General features: G+C 46.6%; 1 protein-coding gene across 2 annotated transcripts in view; it reads right to left on the bottom strand.

The window, feature by feature from the left end:
• The window catches only part of Tmtc4 (Transmembrane O-mannosyltransferase targeting cadherins 4), a 92,156-nt gene that overhangs the window by 35,934 nt on the left and 38,763 nt on the right, over nucleotides 1–17,459 (bottom strand). For both annotated transcript variants that reach the window (XM_075679657.1, XM_075679658.1), the window contains exons 10-12: nucleotides 17,275–17,331; nucleotides 10,601–10,672; nucleotides 10,007–10,194 (exon numbers count right to left, since the gene is read on the bottom strand). In XM_075679657.1, the coding sequence (XP_075535772.1) occupies nucleotides 10,007–10,194; nucleotides 10,601–10,672; nucleotides 17,275–17,331 (317 nt within the window). The remainder of the gene's footprint in view (nucleotides 1–10,006; nucleotides 10,195–10,600; nucleotides 10,673–17,274; nucleotides 17,332–17,459) is intronic.

Here is a 17,459-nt window from a genome sequence, read left to right as displayed (position 1 = left end):
ATCCAAGCAATTGGAATCATTTGCTTCTATGCTGGGCTTCCTCCAGGAGTCACTGCCCCTGGCCAAAAAGAAGGGACGTGTCCCCGCAAACTCTTCTACCTCTAATCTATCGTAAACATGGTGCGTGGAGAGGACCTCGAGATTGTGCAGTGGAACTGTCGAAACCTTCGCCACAATAAGACCCCCCTCCACCAGTATCTCCTCACCCGCCCTTCCCTGCCCCATTTTCTCCTTCTCCAGGAGACGCGGACGGCCCGCACCGTCCCAAGTTACCGCGCCTACCATGCCACGACAGGCACGCCGCTTGCGTCCATTTATGTACGCAGCGACGTCCTCGTCGAGCCACTTGATATCTCCTCCAGCCTCCATAAATATTTAGTTGGTGTGGTGTATTACCAACCTTCATCGCGCATCTCACTCGCCTTTATGTCTTTCTATAATCCCCCTGCCACATCCTCTTTGTTCACTGCCTTGGGCAAGTTCCTTCATTCTGTTCCCGCCACCACCCATCTTCTCCTTGGGGGCGATTTTAACGCCCCTCACACGTTCTGGGGCTACCCCCAGACCCTCAAGCCCGGCCGCCTTCTCCACTGTCTTGCCCAGGAACGCCACCTCACCCTTCTTAATACCCCTGGCTCCCCTACTCGAGCGGGCACTGTCTCACAGCGCTCCACGACACCCGACCTCTCTTTCTCTCGGGGCTCCCTTTCCTTTCACTGGCAGGTCACAGCTGAAACGCTCCTCAGCGACCATTTCCTCATTCATATTAGCGCTTCTCTTTCCCACATCTCTCGATCGCACTCAACCACTCGCACTGACTGGCACGCATTTCGCACTAATCTCCTTTCCGCCTCCTTTGAATCTTACGACTGGACGTCGCGCATCTCCGCAGCGCTTTCGACCAGTAGCCGTCGCGTTCGCTCATGTCACCCTATCCCAGACCCGGATCCTCACTTTCTCCATTTATGGCGTCGGCTGAAACGTCTCCAACGTTCCTTGCGCTCCCAACCCCAAAATACCCAACTTTCCTCCCGGATTGCTGCTCTGCGGGCCGAGATAGTCGCCCATGGCACGTCCCTCGAGCATTCTCGTTGGAGTGCGCTTTGTGACGGCCTCGATTCTGCATTACACTCGCAATCCACGTGGTCCCTTTTTAAATCTTTCTTAGGTACAAAGCCTGCCCTTGCTCCCACTCTAGCAAAAGCCCTCACTCAGGGGACTCCCTCCGATGTCTTTGACAAGCTCACTTCTTTGTATCTCCCACCCCCTCCCACACCTTCCTACCAGCCTACTCTGGCGATCCTAACCCAGACCTCGACCGCCCTTTCACTCTCCGGGAGCTCGAAGCTGCCCTGGCTGCTAATGCTTCTCGCTCGGCTCCCGGTGAGGATACCATCACATACACTACACTCCGCAACCTCCCCGACCACTCCAAGGAATTCCTCCTTCAGACTTTCAACAATGCCTGGCACACCGGCTGCTTGCCGAGCGCTTGGACATCCTCCCTTATTTCTATGATTCCGAAGCCGGGCAAACCTCCCTCCCTTTCTAACCTTTGCCCTATCTCCTTGACGTCGTGTGTTGGCAAGACCCTTGAGCGAATGGCTTTGACTCGCCTCTCTGATTTTATTGAAGCGAAAGAGTTCTTCCCCCCTTCTCTTATCGGCTTTCGACGGCGCGTCTGTGCACAGGACATGTTCCTGATCCTCCAGTACACCTTTCTCTCACCCAATCCCAGCCAGATCCACGCTCTTGTGACTGTTGATGTCCGCAAGGCCTTCAACGGTGTGTGCCACGACCATATCCTGTCTCAACTCTCCTCCCTGGACTGCGGACACCGCATGTACTCTTATCTCCGCTCCTTTCTCTCTAACCGAGTGGCTCGTTTCCGAGTGGACACACATCTGTCCGATCCCCACCCGCTCACCCGTGGCACTCCTCAAGGTGCTGTTCTCTCTCCTATCCTTTTTAATCTTGCTATGACCCCTCTCGCCTCCCAACTAGCCCAGATTCCTGACCTCCACCACATCTTTTATGCCGACGACATCACCCTCTGGTGTTCGTCTGGTTCTCCCGGTCACGTACAGGACACCCTGCAACGTGGCCTCGATCTCATCAACTCCTTTCTCTCCACTGCTGGCTTGTCACCTGCTCCGGAGAAATCCGAGCTTCTCCTTCTTAACTACTCCTCATACCAGCGCTTTCACAACGCCCTAATCGCCCTCCATCTTTCCGGCTCTCCCACTCCTATTGTCCCCCAATACAAAGTTCTTGGCTTCCCGTTGCATGCAGCCAAGAATGTGCAAGCCCTACACCACGCTGTCAGGACCTGTCACTCGGTAACTCACCTCCTGCGGCGCGTGCTCACTCGGCGCTCGGGCCTCCACGAGGCTCATGCGTGCCGAGTTGCCCATGCGCTCGCCCTCAACAAGTTCCTGTACTTTGTGCCTTACGTTTCCTTCACTCACACTCAGCTTAACACCCTCGAGACCGCCCTTGTGGGCCTCTACAAGGCAGCTCTCAACCTCCCTATCACCACCTCCACTGCTAAGCTCTTTGCCACAGGCCTCTTCCATCCTCTTCGTTCTCTTCTCTCTCTCCACCGTGACTCCCAGCTTGCCGGCTTTCTCTTACCCATCAGGGTCAGTGGTTACTGGCCCAGGCGGGTATCTCTCCCATTCCCGTTTCCTCCTTTACCTCTCCAAAATCCACCCCGGCGCCCAATCTTCGCATTCTCCCCCTCCCGTCCAATATGTCCCCTGTCCTGCATGCCGGCCGTCGTCACGCGGCCGCGCAGCGTCATTCTCCCCTCTTTACTACCCAGGGAGTAGCCTACACGGATGCCTCTTTCATAGCCCCTCGAGGTTCCTGCGGCTATGCTATCTACCATCCCCACCTCCCAGCACCTGAAACTCACACGAGTGGGCCGTACCTAAACCCTCCGGATGCACTCTCTCTCGAGGTCCTTGCCATTGTACATGCCCTACAATCATTTCCCTCCCTGCCCTCGCTCCCAGAGTACACGATATACACCGACTCCCAAGCCGCCATTCGCCACATACAGAACCGCACCCTACCCCATTAACTCTAGCAAGAGGTCGAATGAGCGGTCTCCGCACTGCAACCTTCCACCGTTTTCCTTCGCTGGGTCCCTGGGCATTCGGGGATTGACGGCAATGTGCTGGCCCATCAGCTCGCCCGTGACGTTTTTAACCGGGCACCGTTGATCCCCTGGTCGGGGCCCTCGCAGGATTCTGCGGGACTCTCCCTGCGCCGCACTATCAAGGAAGTTTACCTCCAGCTCCGTCTCGACAAGCGCCTCTACCCTCCCCCTCATCCATCACTCACTGTGCCGGAGGCTCGCCTTTTGCGGCACATCCAAATGAATGCACTGGTAACCCCTTCCCGCCTCTTTCTCTATCGCTATCGCTCCGACCCCTCCTGTCTTAACTGCCCCTCTACTTATGCAGACCTTATCCCATTGCCTATTCTACTGTCCGGCTGCTCAGCAATCAAGTTCCTATCCTCCCCCTTCGCTTTCCATCACCACCTGGCTCGACTGGCTTGGCGCTGAAGGTGAAGAAGAACAGCGTCGACTGGCCACCCAGGCAATCGATATGCTCGGCCTGTAATTTTTGGCTGAATAAAAGTCTTATACTACTACTAGAGTCGAACCAACTTATAACAATATTTAAGTGGCCAGGAAAATCCCATTGTTATAAACGGGTGGAATGAAAAAAGCAGAGGGGACAAACAGCCCAGCAGTTTAATTGCACAGAAAGAAGTGCAGTCGAACCAACTTATAGCATTACTGGTTTTAAAAATACTTGAATGTTACAATGAGCAACTGCTGCACGGTGAACTTCTGTGCTGTAAAATAAACCACTTACTACAATGTTCCCATGCTGCATCACTGGCTATAACAATTAAATCTGGGTACTGGGTGTTTACAGAAAAAAGGAAAGGATAAGGAAATCCAGGAAAAGAAAGAAAATATATGTCAGCCATTTCGCACACCCACATTTTGTACTGTGCAGCCTGCATGGCCCGCATTCGTTGCAGTTACACCCTTCGAGCCTCTCTCCCGCCTACCTTACACCCCTCTGATGTCGGGGAGAGGGTGGAAGGAAGAGGGGTGCATGAGGCCAGCAATGTGATGCGACGAAGGCATGCAGCGTGGGCTGCACGGCACAAAGGCAAGTGTGACAAAGTAGCTTGCTTTTAATGCGAATGCATTATACGCCCCACCACGTGAAAATCCGTTGGCTTCAACATGACCAAAGGATGGTACCGATAATGGCCGCCGGCACAGAGTAAAAACACATAAAAGAAAAGGTAGTGACTACAGCAATGAGGCCTGGCACTTTAACATCTGTACTACCGTGACGGGGCCCGGCAATTTAACATCTGCACTGCACTGACGGGGCCCGGCTGCATTGAAGCTTCTTTCTGTTATGGTCCATTTGGTCGCATACAAAAGCAGGCATGACGAACTCGAGAACCGATACACCCAGCAGGCCGCTGTTCAGTAAATTAACATATTGCCATTCGATCTTATGCATGAGCATAAAACAGCTACCTACGTAAACAGTGTTGCGAAACGTAATTATCCTTTCCCTGTGTCCATATTTTTTTTCATCATCGCGTTCTACCAGAAGTACTGCCGCTGGAAATTTCAACCTGCCTCCTGTACACATAATGGATATGGCAAAAGACTACTCAAATTTTTTGGAGTTAAGAAATGGAACAACATATCCTCCAAAACAAAATAAACACAAAATTTTGGCAAAGCACTATTTATTAGCTATAAACCACTGATTTGGTGCCTGTGTTCTTGCTTGGCATTCTGTTCTTTGCAGTTTGATAATTTATGTAACTGGCAATTTTTATGCATACTGTAAAAAAATTTTTTTCTATTTTTAATGTGCTAATGTGTTGCATTAATCCTCTGTATTGATCCCCCTAGGCTTGTACTGAATGTCTATTATATTTCGCATATGTGGACGCATCAGCTAGCCTGCGACTATTGGATCCAACAGTCTTTTGCACATGCACTGTAACAACTATGACGATAATAATAAAGAAAGAGAGAAAGAAAGTTCATTGAAATGGAAAGGGACTGGTAAAAAGCACATTAAAAAAAAAGGCATCGTGCATGTTCATGTTCAATGGACAATGACTATTGTACTGGATTAAGAAAAAGAAGCAGCCGGTAATTGCTCGCTTAGAAGACAGACAAACATACAGTGCAATATGCAACTTGAGAAATAATGATATTGAAGCTTCCAAGACTTTAGAATAAGAGAAAATATGGCACATCACAAATCGACTGTCACAGGCATCGAATTCCCTAGATATAACAAAATTATTTTTGAACAGCTCTGATAGTGTCCATGCAACATTGGTTGCTTGCGTACTGTCAAATGTTCATATGCTGCGGCCTAAAGCTCACGGCACAATGCGAAAACGCGCTAGCAGCGAAAGCAAGACGTTGTGCACGGACATACATGCAGGCACGCAGTCGGTCGCCACGAACCTGTGCAATAGCTGCATTGAAGCTTCATTCTGTTAGGCTCCATTTTGTTACACAGACAGCCCACTATAAAAACATATTTCACATAGTTTTCTCTCAGCGATTGCCTGCCTTTCACACAAGAAAGTGGTTGGGGGGAATCGATCGCGGCGACCGCACGCAGTGTCCAGGCTTACTGTACAGGCGCAGCCACTGTTAGAGGTAACACGGTGTGGGTGGCTGCACTTCGTGGAGCGCCACGTTGGGCGCCGCGCGAAGTATTGCGGCACAAGCGCAATCAGCAGCAGAGGCGGAGTTAGCTGCGCGTCGTCTGCTACGATTCCTCCAACAACCTAGATTGCGCTCGCTTTGGAGTACACAAACCCTGTAGCAATGGTGTGTCAACAGGTAGTATTCTAAATCAGTTATCAAAGCACGCAGGCATGCTGTAGAACTAAAAAGTCCCTATTGTCACAGAGGGTCGATTTCAGAATTTGCTTGCTAAGGAAGTAAAAAATCACACGACAAACAAGGCATATTTATAAATCTATGCTTCAGATTTATTATATGGTAAATACAAAGCCCAGACCATGGCTGCACATGAAGCTTAGATGAAGGTCCCCTTTTTTTTTCGAGCACCACGGATACAGTCTTTTTGTACCAGAGCGCGTGTGGTGAAGTGGGAGGAACCATAGCAGACGATGCGCAGCTAACTCCGCCTCTGGCGCTGATTGCACTTGCGCTGCAATACTTCTCACAGTGCCCGCTTGGTGGTCCGAGGATTGCGGCCAAGCGCGCGGTGTTACCTCTAACAGTGGCCGCGCCTGTACATAGTACATTAAGAGATGGCGTCCATAAACTATTCTGTGCTTTCTCTTTGTCCAAGATTATTATTTTAAAGGTAAAATACTTCTGTCATTTCCAAAGTACTTGCAAAAATGTCCAGGAGGGCTCCCGCGTAGTACATTTATTTAGCGCCGATAGCCAAACCTATGTGGAACGCGCCGCGTTATCCCTCAGACTACGCAAGTGAGGCGCTTCTGACAGATGCCGACTCAGTAAGTCCTCGCCCCCAATACCGACATCGTTATAGTGACGGCCCTGTCGCTACAGTGTTGTTGTTAAAGTGCCAGGCCCCGTCACTGTAGTGCAGATGTTAAAGTCACTACCAAAAGAAAATGCTTGGATTGATGCTACATTCCTCAGGGAGGTTCCTGTAAACAAAGTAAATTAATGGCTTAGACAAGAAAATTTGGTACATTTTGGTCTAGGTGGCAATCGAACCCGGTTCTCTGGGGTGCAACTCGAGCAAGCTACCCTGACGCCACAGCGGCTCCACGGTTCCAGCTGACTAAAGGTGTGCCTAATGTGTGCGTTCATGAACGCATTCATGCGTGCGACGAGCATGTTAATGACGTCCTGAGGTCTACCGACGTCTGAGGTCATCTACAGCATGGTTTCAGGCGTGGATTTAACACAATAACACAACTTGTCAAGCTCAAGCATGACATAGCTTGTCACCTGGATAAGAGATTTCAAATTGACACTATATTCATAGATTTTTCCGAAGCTTTTGATACTGCACTTTATTCAAGACTACCTACTGTCCGAATTAAGTGCCATTCTTAACAACAATCATTTAGTAAACTGGCCAGACAGTCTCTTGTCTCACCATTCTCAATTCGTAAGATTTAACTCGCTCAATTCCTCGGTGGTAGATGTGTCGTTATATGTCCTTCAATGATTAGTCATCGGTCCCTTTCTTTTCTTACTACGGCATATATTAATGATTTACCATGTGATATATCATCTAAAATCCAAATATATGCAGATGACTGTGTGTTATATGACATAACTTCATCTCTCCTTGATGATGCTTGCCTTAATGAATCATTGCTCAGATTTTCCAAATGGTGTGGAACATGGCAAAATGAATATTAACTTCCGTAAGACTGTTGTTATGTCCTTCTCTAATAAAGCTTGCCCATTCTTTTTCAGCTACGAATTTAAGTAACATTCTATTCAACGTGTTTCTGAATACTGTATGAATACCTTGGTCTCACTTTCACCGCTAACCCGTCCTGATCAAAGCACACTGATTCCATTACGACTAAAGCTCTACAAGAACTTGGCTATTTATGCTGTGGGCTGCTTAATCCTCCATGCGACACTAAATTACTATTATATAAAACTATTGTCCGCCCTATACTTGAGTATGGTAGCATTGTTTGGAATCCCTACAAGCAGTACGAAATAGAGTTGAGGCCGTCCAAAGGAACGCCAATAGATTTATCGACCATCGTTATGGCCGCCAGTTCTCACCAGTGTCATCCATGTCCTCACTTAATCTAACATCACTCGCCGAACAGCGACACGTTAATTCTTTTTAAAATTTTCATGCCCCTATTCACTTATCCGATCCGCCTCTCCATCACCTTAGCTGAATTCTCCTTTCTACAACTACAATTCCACAACCTTCTATACGTGCACTAATACTTTAATATAGCTTTTCTCATAAAACAACTGAACTTGGAATTCACTACCAGGTGCCAACTGTTCTCTCCCATTAAACAAATTCTTGTCTTTGGTTCCTCAACATCGCGCTTAACTCTTGTTGCTATATTTCTTTGTTGCTTGTTGTATTTTTTTTAGTGTACTGTATTATCCACTCCTGCTATAGCTCCACCAGGTGCACCAGCATGTGAAAATAAATAAATAAATAAACAGTACTATAAGCTTTCGCATTCCCATAAGTAAACAGTCTTAAGTGTCTCTGCCAAATTCTTTTTTTCTTCCAGTGTTCTTCTTTGTTTTGGCGCACACACCCAGTAGCCAGATTTCATTGTGATAACTGATAACAAGGCATGGGAGCATTGTAGTAAACGGTTTCTTTTGCCATATAACACACATGAAAGTTGACAGTGCATCACCTGCTTATTGTTATATTCTAAATATGTAGTCTTGTTATAAGTGGGTACGACTACAAAATTTTTCACATGACTTTGTGTATTAGGCTTCTTTATTGAGGCATGTACCATTAGGTAAAATAGCTTAAAGGCATAACTTGTGGAAATCCATGTTCTAAGGCGGTGGCCCACGTGGCAAACGTCAGGTGGAAGCACCCCAGCAGGTTACGAGAGAGGAAGAACCTTCCCTGATGCCAAGTGCACACGGTAAGCGCAAGCACTATGGGCGCTACCAAGCGAGTCACAAGATCCCACAGCATCACTTGAGGCGTTTTAGTCCTCAGCAAGCGGTGAGTGCAAAAGTCTCCGCTGTCACTTCGGTTTTCCCGCATGTGGTTAGTCAACCATGTTTCTGCCATGGTAGACACCACAGCTGCTCATACCCCAACAGGTAAGTCAAAAACCCCTCTCTACCTGTCTTTTCAAGGAAACCCTCAGTGATGCAAACTATAGCTAGTTGACTTGCTTGAAGTGTCAGTTGCGGGCATAATAAATTATTTCCAAATGTACACGTGGCTGTTGTTCATTGTTTCCTCAAGCTTGAACTGTGCCGTGATCGATGAACAGGCGTGTGGCCAAACGCGTTGCACGGTGTGCCGAGGAGTTGGCATTGGCACGCCCCTCTTATCCCTAGAAACTAGAGGTGAATTTTTTGCATGCTTGCGTAGACCAAGCAGAGCCTAATGGGCCCCTGTTGGCTTTTGGTAAAAGCTAATTAGTGGCCATGTGACACGACCAAACCACCCCAAAGTCAAACTCGTTTAGCAAGTCTTGTGCTCATTTGCTGCCAAAGCCTTTGAGGCATCGGGCAGCTGTATTTTATACTTCTCAAAGGTATTGACAGACGGCAGCACATGTCAGTTTATCCAATTATAGTTAGATATGTTACCACTAGGTCGCAATGCACCTGCGCTGCTTGAAAGCACTTTTGTATGTTTCTGGTTGTTTCTGACCATCCCGAGCGGCAGAAGAAATGGTAGTGTCTTGTAGCTGTCATACTCTCTCCGAGCATGATATATTAGATATTCCCTTCGACAGTGACAACGATGACAAGCCTTGTGACAACAGCACTTTCTCTGAGCCTTCTTTTGAAGAACAAACTGAATCTGACAGTAGGGATGACTTGGATTCACCAAAGGACGACAGCCCATGCCGTGCCGAAGTGCTTGAAACATTTTCACACAATGAAATACCTGTGACTTCGAAAACTGCACAGAGTAATATCTGAATGATCCTCCAATGTAAATAAATGTATGTGTCATAATTTTCCCACCACATATTTGAGCTATGCACAGAGGGCACAAAGAAAAATGAGCGTATAGCATACTACTGCAATCGGTAAAAACAAATGTGCAGTGCAGAATGCCCGCAAACGCATGCGGCGGGCGGCAGCAAATGGGGTAAGGGAGTTCAGGGTGCGTGTGTCACATGGGCATTACCAGCACAATTTTTTTTCTTCTTTACCAAAACAAAAACAACAAAAATGTATAAGTCAGCATGAGCTGCATGAGGAGGAAGCCCTGCTCACCTAAGCTGGACAGCCCTCTGGAGCAAAGCTCGTGCCTCTTCCAGTTCTCCAGCGTCCCGAAGGATGTTTGCCAGGTTGTTCATTGCCTGGTCATAGTCTGGGTGCAGGCGCAGCGCCTCCCGATAGCCCTGGATGGCCCCCTCTCTGTTCCCGCTGTCACCCACATTCTTGGCAAAGTTGTAGTGCACCTGATCAGCAGCAAAATATAAAGAGTGCCTACAGTAAAAAATCATGACTATGCAACTGAGTACACAGCTGTTTTCACTTCTGGCATGAATAAAATATCAGTCAATTGCTTGAGCTGACTCTTAGGGAAGCAAGGCTCCCAAATGTTTCCATGATGAGTTCAATAGCTTTTCAGCTGCTTGGTGAAAATCAGGGGGCGGAAATCAAAACTGAACTCCATAATAATAAAGTATTTATAATAATAATAATAATAATAATAATAATAATAATAATAATAATAATAATAATAATAATAATAATCAATTACACTTCTCCCCAGGGATACAAGGAAGAGAGCTGGATAGGCTGGCATAATGAACCAAAAACAGCACAATGACCACTGCAAAGAAACCCCACAGCAGTCCTCACCTTCGCATTTCCTGGACATACTTTGAGACCAGACTCGAACAATGAAGACTCTTTGGTCCATTCACGACACCTCTGCAATAAATAATGATTCCTCCATTGTCTCAATAGTTCTTTAAATTGAATGATGCTGCAGATCAGGCTGCATAATGACAATAGGCAGGTACCACAATTGAAACAGTCAAGTCATACAAGCAAACACCATTAAGAAGTACTGACATGATATTTTTATTTTTATTTTGTAAATGAACGTGTACAAATGCTCGAAACCATAGAAAGATACTGTGAAGTGCCAGAGCAGCTTAAATAATTTACCAGAATGCTTACCGTATAGACTCGTGTAAGGGCCGCACTTTTTTTCACAAGTTGGCAAGGTGTGACCCATATGCGGGACCAAACCTTCTGGTCAAGATATGTGAAGTGCCAGAGCAGCTTAAATAATTTACCAGGATGCTTACCGTATAGACTCGTGTAAGGGCCGCACTTTTTTTCACAAGTTGGCAAGGTGTGACCCTTACGCGGGACCAAACCTTCTGGTCAAGATGGTGCGGTGACTGGTGAATACACTGGATGTACCACTGCTTCAGAGGTTAACATGCAGCTCTCGCCATCTAGTAGTGGCATGCGGTAGTACACAGTGCGCGAGAATTCACTGATGCGCACGCGCAGCATAAGGGTCGGGGCACTGAACGCGATTGCTTTTCTGTTGGAATTTTCTCTTCCCCAAAAATTTTGGGCTGCCAAGATGGGGGTACAGCCCTTGCACGGGTGTGGCCCTTACACAAGCCTACACAGTATCTCTATGAACCAGTCTGGGTTTCTGTGCCCAGGAGGTGGATGCATCATGACATCACGATACAGTGGCTAGCTTTGTCCCTGCAATTGATGTGGCTGCCACATGCAAGTGCAGCAAGAACAGACACAAGCAGCATTCTCTTTTATGTGTTTATGAACAGCACCATCATAGCTAGCCCAACTGCTACTTGCCATCAGCAAATTTTGCTCTGGGTGATGATCGCATGATAATGTCGATGTCACCAGGTTTGGCAATTCAAGACAACTTTAGTATCAAATCAATATGTCTTGCAAGTGTTCCCAAACTTTCATACTTACAAGGTGTGGTCTTGTCATATGTGAGAAATGTATGGTATAGTTTCTATAACTTCGAAAATACTATGTGTAACCACAAGAAACATATTTCAGGATCATCTCTGATGCAGTATCGCCCAGCATTGGCATATCTATTTGTTTTGCTCAGCATTGGTATCACACAACGACCAAACTGTTGTTACGCTGCCCACCTTATTCAATAGAAGCTGATATACTACTATCAATGTTTGCATTTCAACTGTGACAAAAGCGTGCCATTAGGCAGCATAATACGGCACCCCTATAGCAGAAGGTACTAACTTAAAATAAGTAAAAAATATAGTTCGTGCAGTTGCCCTTAAAGGGCCCCTGAAATGGTTTGGACAAATTTTGTCGATGAGTAGGGTACAGCTAAATTTAATCATTCGCACCCCAATTAGCGTGAAGTGTATCATATCAAGAGAGTTACGGATGATTACAAGTTACCCTCCTCCAGAGTCATTCATTCTCTCCTCAACTTGTTCGCCGAGTGATCGGGGCTCATGTCCCGCTGCCTTGCAAAGGAACACGATGTCACAGCTTGACATGTTACCAGTTGCTACGTTTGCAGCCCAACAACGCAACACAACAAAGTCGAATCACGGTGCTCACGGAAAGACCGAGACCAACTCTGACCGTGGAGCTCTCATCAAAATGGAGCATGTCGTAACACAAGTAGACGGCGCTTGCTGTGTGCCGGAAGTGCTTAAATGTAGTGAGAAATTTTTCTTATGCATTCGCTCTCTGTTACTTTCTTTTTATAGAAACAAATAAACATTCCAACTATTATGAACAAAATTTGTTCCCTATAAAGTTAGAAAAATTACTGATGACGCGCCCTGGACGGCCAATAGGATAGCTCACTCTACTAATGTCATTGGGGCAAATGACGTCAAATAAGTAGGGGTGGCTTAAAATTCAGCCGAGCGATGTGCTGCGATCGGCAGTGATGTACATTTTTGAAACATTATAATAAATTACACTCTTTACCCGGAGCACTTAGATGCGTCAATTAATGATCAGAAGGACCTACTCTAACGACTCGGTCATCATCATCATCACCTTGTTTTATGTCCACCGCAGGACGAAGGCCTCTCCCTGCGATCTCCAATTACCCCTGTCCTGCACTAACCGATTCCAACTAGTGCTCGCAAATTTCCTAATTTCATCGCTCCACCTAGCCTTCTACCGTCCTCGAGTGCATTTCCCTTCTCTTGGTGCCCATACTGTAACCCTAACGGTCCAACGGTTATCTAACCGGCGCATTGCATGGCCTGCCCAGCTCCATTTTATTCTCTTGATGTCAATTAGAATATCGTCTATACCCGCTTGCTCTCTCATCCAAACCGCTCTCTTTCTGTTTCTTAATGTTATGCCCAGCAATCTTCGTTCCATCACTCTATGCGCGGTCCTTAACTTGTTCTCAAGCTTCTTTGTCAGTCTCCAAGTCTCTGCCCCATATGTTAGCACTGGTAAAATGCACTGATTGTACACTTTCCTTTTCAATGATAATGCTAAGCTTCCAGTCAGGAGCTGACAATGTCTGCCGTATGCGATCCAACCCATTTTTATTCTTCTATGAATTTCCTTCTCATGATCAAGGTGCCCTGTGACTAATTGACCTAGGTAAACTTACTTCTTCACAAACTCTAGAGGCTGACTGGCGATCCTCAACGCTTGTTCCTTTGCCTGGCTATTCATCGTTATCTTTGTCTTCTGCATATTAATATTCAGCCCCACTCTCACACTCTCTCTGTTAAGGTCCTCAATCATTTGTTGTAAATCGTCTGCATTGTTGCTGAATAGAACAACGTCATCGGCAAACCGAAGGTTGCCGAGATATTCGCCGTCAAAACTTGCTCCTAAGCCTTCCCAGTTTAACAGCTTGAATACTTCTTCCAAGCACACAGTGAATAGCATCAGAGAGATTGTGTCTCCCTGTCTGAACCCTTTCTTCATAGGTATCTCCCTGCTTTTCTTTTGTAGAATTAAGCTAGCAGTAGAGCCTTCTGTAGATATTTTCCAAGGTATTTACGCAAGCATTCTGTATTTCTTGATTACGTAATGCCTCTATGACTGCTGGCATCCCTATTGAATCAAATGCCTTTTCGTAATCCATGAAAGCGATATAGAGAGGCTTGATATACTCTGCGGATTTCTCGATAACCTGATTAATGACATGGTTGTGATCCATTGCAGAATATTGACACGTGTACATATATTTAACGGGCGACCACATTTCGCCGCCTAACAAATGTTATCGCACAGCGCGGGACACATCTGCGTGTATCTGAAGTTTCTGGAAAGTTATCGGTGCTTCTATCCGCTGTCTGTTGTCGCCGAACCTTGTGTTATCTGATTTCATCGCGTGACTCGAATGTTGTCGAACTTTGTGGAAGGCATGCGGGTCCCAACGAATTAGTCTGGAACATTCGATGACTGCTGCATAAAAGCCGACGCACTTGACCCGCTGATCAGATTTTCGACGATCGCCGACCGTGTTCGCCGCTATCGTTGTGCTATAAGTGTAGCCTGTTTTTGTGGGCACAGGTTCGCCCAATAAAAGTTAGTTTTGTCTTTCACAGTATTTGCGACTGTGTTGTTCAACGTCACCACCACGTGACAATATCCCTTCCTGAAGTCAGCCTGTTCCCTTGGTTGACTAAAGTCCAGTGTTGCCCTTATCCTAGTGTAGATTATTTTGGTAAATATTTTATATAATACTGGGAGTAAGCTAACGGGCCTATAATTTCTCAATTCTTTAACGTCTCCCTTTCTGAGGATTAGCATAATGTTTGCATTCTTCCAGCTTTCCGGGACCCTTGCAGTCGATAGACACTTCATATAAAGAGCCGCCGGTTTTCCAAGTCTCCTCCATCGTTGATTAAATTGACTGTTATTCCATCTTCTCCTGCCACTCTTCCTTGTTTCGTGTCTTCCAAGGCCCTTCTGACCTCATAGCTAGGTATAGGAGGAGTTTCTTTGTCCTGTTCATTACTGTTTCTAATGGAGGTATCCTGACTCCTCTGGGTATTGTACAGGTCAGTATAGAATTCTTCCGCTTCTTTTACTATATCTTCGAGATTGCTGATGATATTACCCTGCTTATCTTTCAGTGCATACATCTTCGTTTGTCCTGTGCCAAGTTTCTTTCTCACTGATTTCAGGCTTCATCTATTTTTACAGCTTCTTCAGTCTTTCTTAAGTTATACTTTTGAATAGCACTTATTTTCGCCTTGTTGATCAGTTTTCACAGTTCCACGACTCTAATCTTATCTCTTGAGTTGGACACTTTCATTTTTCGTCGCTTCTTTATTAGGTCCTATGTTACTTGGGAGAGCTTGCCTACTGTCTGCCTTAGTGCCTTGCCTCCCACTTCAATCGCTGCCTCGGAAGCCAGCCTAGTTACGGTTTCATTCATTAGCTCTATGTCATCATCATCTTTCTGCTCTAAGGCTCCATATTTGTTTGCAAGTACCAGCCTGAATTTGTCTGCTTTTACCTTTACTGCCTCTAGGTTCACTTGTTTCTTCTTGACCAATTTTGCTCTTTCTCTCTTTAAATTGAGGTGAATCCTAGCCCTCACTGACCTATGATCACTGCACCTTCACCCTACCTATCACTTCTACATCCTGCACTATGCTGGGATCAGTTGAAAGTGTGAAGTCAATTTCATTTCTTGTTTCACCATTAGGGCTTTTCTAGGTCCACTTTATGTTGCTAAGCTTCCTGAAAAATGTGTTCATTATTCGAAGCTTATTTGTTGCTGCGAATTCTACCAGCATCTCTTGTTACGATCGGCCTGCAGGGGTACTGACCTACAAACCGTCCCCAGCCCGCTGTAGTTTCGATTGACCTGCAGGGGTGGCGTCCTTCGGAGAAGCAACCTTCGAACCCTTCCCAGCCCGCTGCGACAAGTTGCTTTGGGAAGCCAACAATGCGCCTCCTTTGCAGAAGCGACCTTCGAACCCTTCCCGGCCCACTGCGACAAGTCGTTTTGGGAAGCCAACAATGCGCCTCTTCGGACAGCCCAGCAGCACCAGCGAGGCTAGCCACGTTCGGCGGACCGAGTATTGTTAGTTGATTCACTGTCGCCTTCACGATCTACGTGGAGCAAGAGAACTCCGGGAAAAGACTTTTGGGGTGCTTTCTCACGGGCCCCAGAAATCGTCACAGTCAATTGACAGAAGCAGCGGCTAACTGTGGGGTCAGCTCTGGAATCAAGAGGCGCCTGTTTGGGTCAAGCGTATCAACCCCTGTCTACGAGGACCCGCTCACCTCATGTTCAGTGAAACCAAAGTACGGAAGTGAGTGTGTGAACCCTCCTCCTTAAAGTCGGGTCAACTACGATGACTTTGGACGCTCCCATTGAACGAAGGTTGAATGGCAGTTTTCCCTCACGTAAGGATCTAGGGAGAACAGAGGGTTTTTTAGCAACCGCTTTCTGCTGTTCCATGTGCTTCACTTTTCAGTCTTGTTAGACTGATGAAATGTATCTCCTGTACATAAAACCTGTATTCCTCATTCTTGATGAGGACAAGTCCCTCCCTTTAACAACATCCTTAGCGTGGATGAGTTGGACGACGGCATGGGCCAGCTCCCACTTATTTTATGCCCGACCCCAACTCTTACACTCTCCTCTAGCATTCCTAGAATCGACACCGCAGTTGCCAATTGCTTGTTCACCAGCCTGCTTTTCCCCCACTTTTGCATTAAAGTACCCCATTACTAATGTATACCACGTTTGCACTTTTCTGATCGCTAATTCAACATCTTCATAAAACTGATCTACTTCCTCATCGTCGTGACTGGACATTGGAGCGTAGGTTTGCACTACCTTTAATGTATATGTACCTCTGATTGAGTTTGATTACGACTACTGCTACCCTCTCGATCGTTGATGCTGTAGAACTTGTCAATGTTGCCCGCTATGTCTTTATGGATTAGGAATCCTACCCCATGTTGCTTCTTATTCGGGAGACCATGCCGAAACTCAGCAATGTGTAAGCCTCACCAGTTCTAATCTCACTAAGGCCGATAATATCCCAAACAATGTCTGATAGTTATTCAAAGAGTCCTGCTCAGCTTGCCTCACTCGAGAGGTTTCAGGTGTTAAACATTGCAAGGGTCAGTTTCCATTGGTGGCCTGTCTGGACCCAGGTATTCTTAGCACCCTCTGCCGCGTTGCAAGTCTGACCACCGCCTTGGTCAGGTGCTCCACAGCCACTGGGGACTGAGGGCCATTTCATTGAGGAGATCATTTCATTAGGGAGGTTGTGGCCGAATACTGCACCAGGGAGGCCGATTCCTGTTCTCGTGAGTGAGTGTCTTGTTGAAGCTTAATGGGCCTTCCTAATTTGGTTGTACCTGGATTATTATAGCCCCACTCGCTCTCAGAATCTTTTGCCGGTGACAGGTGTCACTCCAGGCCTGCAGATGTTGGGACTCGGTATGTTTGTACAAAATCATCAAAATCGTTTCAGGGTCCCTTTAACTCCACCTGATGACTTCAGGTAACAAGGCAGAAAGCATAGAGATGACAAACTAACCTGTGTGCTTCTGACTGTGAAAACCAGTAGTAGCACTATCACACAGTACTGCAACACCTGTAAGGGGTAAAAAAAAGGAACATAAACCAGAACAGTCAGGTTCACATGCAATTGGCAACTGTGAGAAAAATGTCTGAGCACTGATTCTGCTGATAAAGTGGAATGTATTTAATGGTGAACAATGA

The sequence above is a fragment of the Dermacentor variabilis genome, chromosome 2 (genome assembly GCF_050947875.1).
Source record: "Dermacentor variabilis isolate Ectoservices chromosome 2, ASM5094787v1, whole genome shotgun sequence".
NCBI lineage: Eukaryota > Metazoa > Arthropoda > Arachnida > Ixodida > Ixodidae > Dermacentor > Dermacentor variabilis.
Note: the sequence above shows the minus strand (reverse complement) of the source record. Positions and strands in the feature narration are given on the sequence as shown.